The 7,184-nt window shown below is 46.2% G+C and overlaps 1 protein-coding gene across 6 annotated transcripts in view; it reads left to right on the top strand.

Moving 5' to 3' along the window:
- Positions 1 to 402: 402 nt before the first annotated feature.
- The window catches only part of SLC24A4 (solute carrier family 24 member 4), a 106,884-nt gene continuing 100,102 nt past the window's right edge, over positions 403 to 7,184 (top strand). For 2 of the 6 annotated variants that reach the window (XM_073578135.1, XM_073578133.1), the window contains exons 1-2: positions 6,158 to 6,380; positions 6,981 to 7,091. In XM_073578135.1, coding sequence (XP_073434236.1) covers positions 6,173 to 6,380; positions 6,981 to 7,091 — 319 coding nt within the window. In that variant the 5' untranslated portion in view covers positions 6,158 to 6,172. Of the gene's footprint in view, positions 476 to 527; positions 869 to 4,107; positions 4,258 to 6,157; positions 6,381 to 6,857; positions 6,934 to 6,980; positions 7,092 to 7,184 lie in introns of those variants that run through there. The other 4 variants (XM_073578139.1, XM_073578134.1, XM_073578136.1 and 1 more) reach the window with 4 other exon arrangements.

Raw genomic sequence — 7,184 nt, 5'->3', positions numbered from 1 at the left:
TTATAGTCAAAGCGGATAGAAAATAAACATAATAATCAATACTAAGCCCGTTTACTGCAGTCATAACTGAATCTTTTGCCATCTACCCAGGTCCCCTGGCATCAGGCCCCCCCTGACTCTGAGGGTTCACATCATACAATGTTTCTTGAAAAGGAACCAGTCAGTACATTTTTACATAAAGGCACCTGTCCTCCAATAAAATGATACCCTATAGATCCCATGTACCCCCTCATGAGAAATCTAGTGTAGAAGCCATATGCAAATCAGACTGGAAGTGAACAGGGGGCGTGTCCATAGAGTACTGATTTCTCACTGGCACATAAAAGTGATCATGACATCCATCACCTGCTGACAGGGTCCCTATGATTTCATTTAGCCTTTAACCCCTTCCCCACTGCAGCTCTCCAGGTCAGGGCATTGCTGTGGGGACGTCAGGTAGGGGGTGCTGTGCTCCATGTGACTGCAGGGTGGCAAGGTAAGTTTCCTCCAGTGACTGGCAGGGAGGGAGGAGGAGGAGAGGGCTCCCTCCCAGCCTGGGATCAGTGTGTGCAGGAGAGCAGAGTGAGGAGCAGTCAGTCCCCTGTGCTGGGCTGCCATGCTGTGTGGGACCCTGTGCTGCACCTTGTGCCCATCATTACACAGCGCCCAGCAGCCTTAGGGGGTCTCATCAGCACTGTGCCTCCCCATACCCTGCAGCAGCAGCCGGGGGACATGACGGGGTGGAGAAGGTGGACGTGCAGCCAAGCCGGGACCCAGCTCCTGAGAATGGGCAGGAGGAAGAGGAGGGAGAGGATGCTCCAGCAGGGCGCCTTCATCTGCTGCCTCCTGTTCGCTGTGTGGAGCCTGGCGGGCATTCTGCAAGGACCAGGTGAGGGGCTGGTGTGGGGGTCCACAGGGGGGGTCTCCCTGCACTGGAGCAACACTGCTGAGGAGCATAGCCGACAGATCTAGACGCGATCGCCGTGTTCTGCTCAGGGAGAGGGATTTACCGGGCAGCAGAAGGGCTGGAACTCCGTGTCCTGTGCTGGTGACAGATGGTGCACTAGGTGTCAGAGACCACCACCCCCATCAGGCACCTCACAGTGCACCTTCATTGTAGTAGCATTGATATGCTTTGCATCAGTAATATCCATTTAGTAGTAAATTCTTCCAGGTTGGTGACATCCCATCAGCCAGATAAGGATCGGGACGATAAGAATGTGAGAAAGAACAGCAGAGTCTGTGATCCATAGAAAGCTTTCTCTTGAGATTGGGCCCTTTGGTCCCACGCAGAGATATCTGTGATCTGACAATGTAGTATCAGATTTCCAGTAGCCGAAATCTCAGGGAAACCCCAAAGGGATCTGATCTCTCTAGAGAACCTTTGATTATGTCAAGAATATCACAGCTATATGCAATTGTATCTTACATTTTGATATTTTGACATCTGTTTGCAGTGATTTTAGTAGGATTAGGTCTATGGGGGAATCCTGGATTTGGAGAAGTCAGAGGAATTTTGGAGCTACCCCCAGTTTTCTATTATCCTGCTCTGTGTTCTGTTCTTCATGTTCATTCTTTTTTTTTTTTGGCAGAGAGGACCTAAATAGTGCCAACGTACCCTTCATCTCAATGTGGGTGACGGTTGTCACCCGCCAACCGCAGCCTCTGTTGCTAAGCAGTGCCCCAATGTATGTGTATAATAAACAACCAAATTAAAAAGAAGAAAAATACAAATAAATAAATAGAAATCCTAGAGTCACCTTGTAAGTTACATTAGATTTGTAAAAGTTAGCCAATATGATGTGACCTGGCCGCCCATTTTTCCTGAACTTTGGGAAACCCAATCGACAATCTTTTTTGGGAACTAAAACAGTGACCATAATAGGTTGTCAACAAGATTTCCCAGAAGCAAATGTCTGAAGTTGTCGGACAGTTTGGGGATTGCTACATTGTCGCATGTCAGATGATTTTAAGTCATCAGAGGTCACCGTATGATGGCTGCCGCTTGACCTTTGGGTTATGTAAAGGAGATTGTCATCTGAGTAATGCTACGTTTAAAGTCACGGCTCGTCCCTCCCGCCCCACACGAGGCAGGATTAACCTTGAGGCTTTGTTTCAAAAATAAACTCAAAGAAGAATCAATTTGTAGCAATCTGAATCAACCGGAGGAGGAGGCTGCCATTTCTTCCAAGATAGTGGATGCTTACGGGGCAAATGGCGTATCCTCTTATAGCACAAGAACGACTTTACAATTTTCAGCTTTAACTCATGACTGAGTTAAAGGTTATCAGAGACGTGGCGTTCCTCCTTCATCAGTAATGTCTTATGATCTGAATCATTTGTAAGACCTTGTTTAAATCTATGTTTAATTCTCATGTATTTACAAGAGGAACATTGTAGGTTTTGTCTTGGTCTATTACTCAGCGTACCCAGGTGTCTGAAAATCAAATTAAGTAAATAAACAAGTAATGGAAAAGTCAGAGGATTTGCCATTATGGATTCCCTCGTCCAGCTTTCCCAAAAAATGGACTGACAATGTTTTCTAACTGTTTCCTACCAATTCCTTAGTTATATCTGGGAAAGCAGGGACGTCATACGATTGGTGTAACTTGTGTTGTCGCTCAGGGGGCCACTTTCATCTCCAAACCAGCAAATAACTTCTGTCACAGACAAAGGGCCCATGTACTGTTCTTGCACAGGCGCCATCTTCTGTCTGTGTCCGTCCCTGTGGAAAAGGTAAATTAGCCACTAGTACAACTGTCAAAAAAGTTACCACCCTGTTTTCCCAGACACCTGACCATTAAATCTGCCTAAGGGCAGTCTCACACGTCCAGATAATTTCGGTACTGGAGAAAACGGTCCCGGAGCTATCCGTGTCCATGTGCCGTGTGGATACGTAGGCCATCCGTGTGTCACGTCCATGTGGTGTCCGTGTGAATACGTAGGCCATCCGTGTGTCACGTCCATGTGGTGTCCGTGTGCTGTCCGTGTGAATACGTATCACTCACAAAGCTTTGGACGCACACGGACCGCACATGGACGTGATCCGTGTGCGGTACGTGTTTACACGCACCCATTGACTTGTATGGGTCCGAGTGATCCGTGCTGTCGCACAAAAACGGACATGTCAGCGTATTTTGCACACGGACACATGGTCCGTGAAAACACGCTGATATGTGCATAGACACATTCAGTGTCTCCGGTACGTGAGAAAATTGTCACTACACGCACCGGAGCCACTGAGACACGTGAAACTGCCCTAAGGCCAGGGTCACACTTGCGAGTGCAATGCGAGAAACTTGCACTTCAATACCCGGCACTGCCGCCGGCACTCAGGACCGGAGCGTTCATCTGCATCAATAAACATGCAGCCGCACACTCAACTCCCGAGTGCCGGCGGCAGTGCCAGGTATTGAATTTCTCGCATTGCACTCACAAATGTGACCCCGGCCTAAGACACATATTACTATGTCGCAAGGCAGATTTGCTGGGTAAGATAGGTGACAAACACATAGTAGTTGTCACAGTAGCTATAATGTAACCACGCTTTCCCAGTAACAGATCAGTGAGCGTAATGGTGGAGCTGCTGCGGCGCTTCGCTTTCTTCTCATCCCTTTGAGATTTTTTTTAATCAAGAACCATTTGTTCATCTCTCTTAATTAAAAATTGGTAAATGTCATGTGACTCAGCGATGTGTGTTAGGCGTTGCATGACTTCTTGGCGCAGTTCTTGTTAAGAATAAATTGATTCATGGCTTAAAGCGCCAGTCCAGTCTTACATAAAAAAAAAAAACACACTCTCCTTGTGTAATGAAATGTTCTGAAACCTTCTAATAGGGACTAACTGGGTCATAAAGTCTATTTTCAACAACTATGCTTACTGTCAGTGACTGCAACCTGAAAATCAGTCTTGGCCTAGTTCTGCTTCACATAGTTGAGAGGTTGTTGCTATGTGAAAGCACAGGCAATCCTCTGCAAGCTAAAGACATCTGCAGACCTCGCTGATCAAGGGAGCTGGTCTGATTGCTGAATGAGTAGGGGCTAATTAGTATCCACCAGATCAGGTGTTCGCCTTTCTCTGGTTCAACATGTTAAGTTATAGGTTGAACTACAGGGACTTGTGCCTTCTTTCAACTATGACACAATGTATCAGTGAGGGTAGAATGCGTCAGTCTGGAGTCCACAGAATTAGCTCTTGCCCTTATAATCTGATTCATTTTATTGGTGCAGATACATTGTAGCATTCTAGAGTTTGTTAGGTTAGATTACAGACCTGGAGGTATGTAACGATGTATAAATGGGGCTTCCATTCATAATTGCATTGTCTTCACTTTTCTGGACTAATTTGCTCCTTTCTAGTGGCTTAAAGGGAACCTGTCACTAGTTTTTTAATATCCCAACAAATGCCACCACCTTTTTCTGCTGTTTTTGTGCATTTCACACATGATTACCTCCTGACTCCCCCTGTACATTTCAAAAATACCATTTGATTTGGTCCCACGTTGTATTTAACTGAGGCTGGTCCAGTCCGATGGGCATGCTTCTTGCTTCATCTGTTCCTCTTCTCTGAGGGTGTGTGCCCACGCTGCGGATTCTGCTGCGGTTCTGGCCGCTGCTGGTCCGCAGCAGTTTTTGCTGCGGTGTACAGTATCATGATTCCCTATGGGAATAAAAAACCGCAGTGCAGACGGTGCGGATTTTTCCGCGCAGTTTTTCTGCGGTTTTGAAACCGCAGAAAGAATTGACATGTCAATTCTTTCTGCGGATTCCGCTGCGGTTTGCCATCTCCTCCATTGTGGAGATGAAAAACCGCAGAGCAATCCGCAGGTAAAACCACAGGTCTTTTGACCTGCAGATTTACCTGCGGATTTTACAAAATCCGCGCGGCCAAATCCGCACTACAATCCACAGTGTGTGCATGTACCCTGATAGTTAGGGTGTGTGCACACGTTGCAAATTCTGCTTGATCCGCAGCGGATTTGGCCCTGCGGATCCGCAGCAGTTTCTGCTGCCTTGTACAGTACCTTTATTTTCAATGGAAAATAAAAACCGCAATGCCCACGGTGCGGAATTTTCCACACAGATTTGCTGCGGTTTCAAAACCGCAGCATGTCACTTCTTTATGCGGAATCCGCAGCGGTTTCACACCTGCTCCATTGTCCAGGTGTCAAACCGCAGGGGAAAACCGCAGGCTAATCAGCAGATAAACAGCAGGTCTTTTGACCTGCGGATTTTGCAAAACCCGCACAGAAAATTCCGCAGCAGAATCCACAACGTGTGCACACACCCTAAAAGTCGTCTTGTATCTGCGCAGTAGCATTGCCAGGCGCGCAGGTGCACTTTGCTCTGCCCCACTGTGCGCAGAGAAAGGACATCAACGTGCATTCCCACAGTAGAGCAGAGCAAAGCGCACCAGCGCGGCCGGTGATGCTACTGTGCAGGTGCGAGACTTCGTTCAGCTATGTGCATGACGCAGGACACGTCGTCCATATCAATCAGAGCCGGAGCAGAGAGTAGGAACAGATTGGCGTCCCCCCAAACCTGTCCAGCCTGTGCGGGGGACTCAGGAGCCAATTTAATCATTTGTGAAATGCATAATAAAAGCAGAAAAAGATGGTGGCATTTGTTGTGATACTAAAAAACTGGTGACAGGTTCCCTTTTAATATTTGCTCCTTATTCTCTATATGCGTTGTGCCGCTTTTAGAGCTGCCTTTCCTTTTTACATTTTTTTAAACATTTTCCTCAACAACTTTGTTTATCCAGATGTTTCAGACAAGATTCATATCATGAGACTTTTACCCAATGTCACTTTTTTATGCATCTCCAGTCCCTACCTGGAGTAACCATCTGGCGAAGTTTTCAAAGTGTCTCATTTTTAGACAACTTTTTATAGGATTTGCATCTATTGGTGCTAAAAAGTTGCAAAAATTAAAAAATTGAATTCAGTCAATTGCAAATGATCAATCAAGGCCCCAGGTTCCTTAGGGTGTGTGCACATGTTGTGGATTCTGCTGCGGATCCGCAGCGGATTTGGCCCTGCAGATCCGCAGCAGTTTCTGCTGCGTTGTACAGTACCCTTTTAATCTATGTAAAATGAAAATCGCAGTGCCCACGTTGCGGAATTTTCCGCGGTTTCAAATCCGCAGCATGTCACTTTTTTGTGTGGATTCCGCAGCGGTTTGGCACCTGCTCCATGACAGGGAAAAACCGCAGGCTAATTCGCAGGAAATCCGCAGATAAACCGCTGGTCAAGGATTCAGACAAATCCGTGCCGAAAATTCCGCAGCAGAATCCGCAACGTGTGCACACACCCTTAGCTTGCACAATTCACTCATTTTGTAACAATGTAATCGGTACAGAAAAAAAAAAGTCAACCTGGAGTTCACACTCGTTAAACCACAGTAGGTTCCTCTGATTTGGAAGGTTATAGCAAAGCACCAGTGATATGGCAAACTTTTTAATGGCATGCTGACCCTCTCTCATGGAAGATACTGCGTCTGGGAAGGCAGAACAATAATGTACCCCACATATCCCCCCAAAAAACAGGGATACCAACCCATAAACTGCAGATTAACTGCGAGGCATTAAAAGTACCTCAAGCGGCTGCTCATAAAGCTGGAAACAGCTGACTCCAGGAATTAGCACAGTTTTCTATTCCTCAGAGTCAATGACATTGTGAACAAGCTAATCCCCCCTAATCCTTAAATCCTAATTTTTTCCTAAAAAAAATCATCTGGATCTGCGCCCCCTGCAGTAACATATTCCGGGTCTGCCAACACCATCTCATTAACCCTCATTATATAAGTGCCAGATTAACAGCCTTTAATAGAAACACTAATGGTGTACTTTTACATAACGCGGCGTGTTAAGGGGGGGTGAGGTTAGAGGGGTGAATGGTTCCTCCTTATGAATTGGATTTCGATGACTTCCCAATTTTGATCTCATATACAAAAGGTAACGCATAAGGCAAGACTTTCATAAGATTTATCTTCTAACTGCAGGACGGGGAAAGTACTCAAGAGACCGTACGATGGGGAACGCTATTACATGGAGAAATCGTAAACTTATGGCGTCAGGTAACGCAACCGTTGAAAAGAACTGCACCGAGCCAGGTAAACTGCAAGATAACAGTTAAATGATTTGTAACAGATGCATAAATAATAACCGCTGTAATAATAGAGTGCTCCAGTCACATCCAAAGCTGC

This window comes from Dendrobates tinctorius, unplaced genomic scaffold, assembly GCF_039654945.1.
Source record: "Dendrobates tinctorius isolate UK_male_01 unplaced genomic scaffold, ASM3965494v1 ptg000058l, whole genome shotgun sequence".
Classification (NCBI taxonomy): domain Eukaryota; kingdom Metazoa; phylum Chordata; class Amphibia; order Anura; family Dendrobatidae; genus Dendrobates; species Dendrobates tinctorius.
The sequence above is the reverse complement of the archived record's forward strand: the minus strand, read 5'-3'. Positions and strand labels throughout refer to the sequence as shown.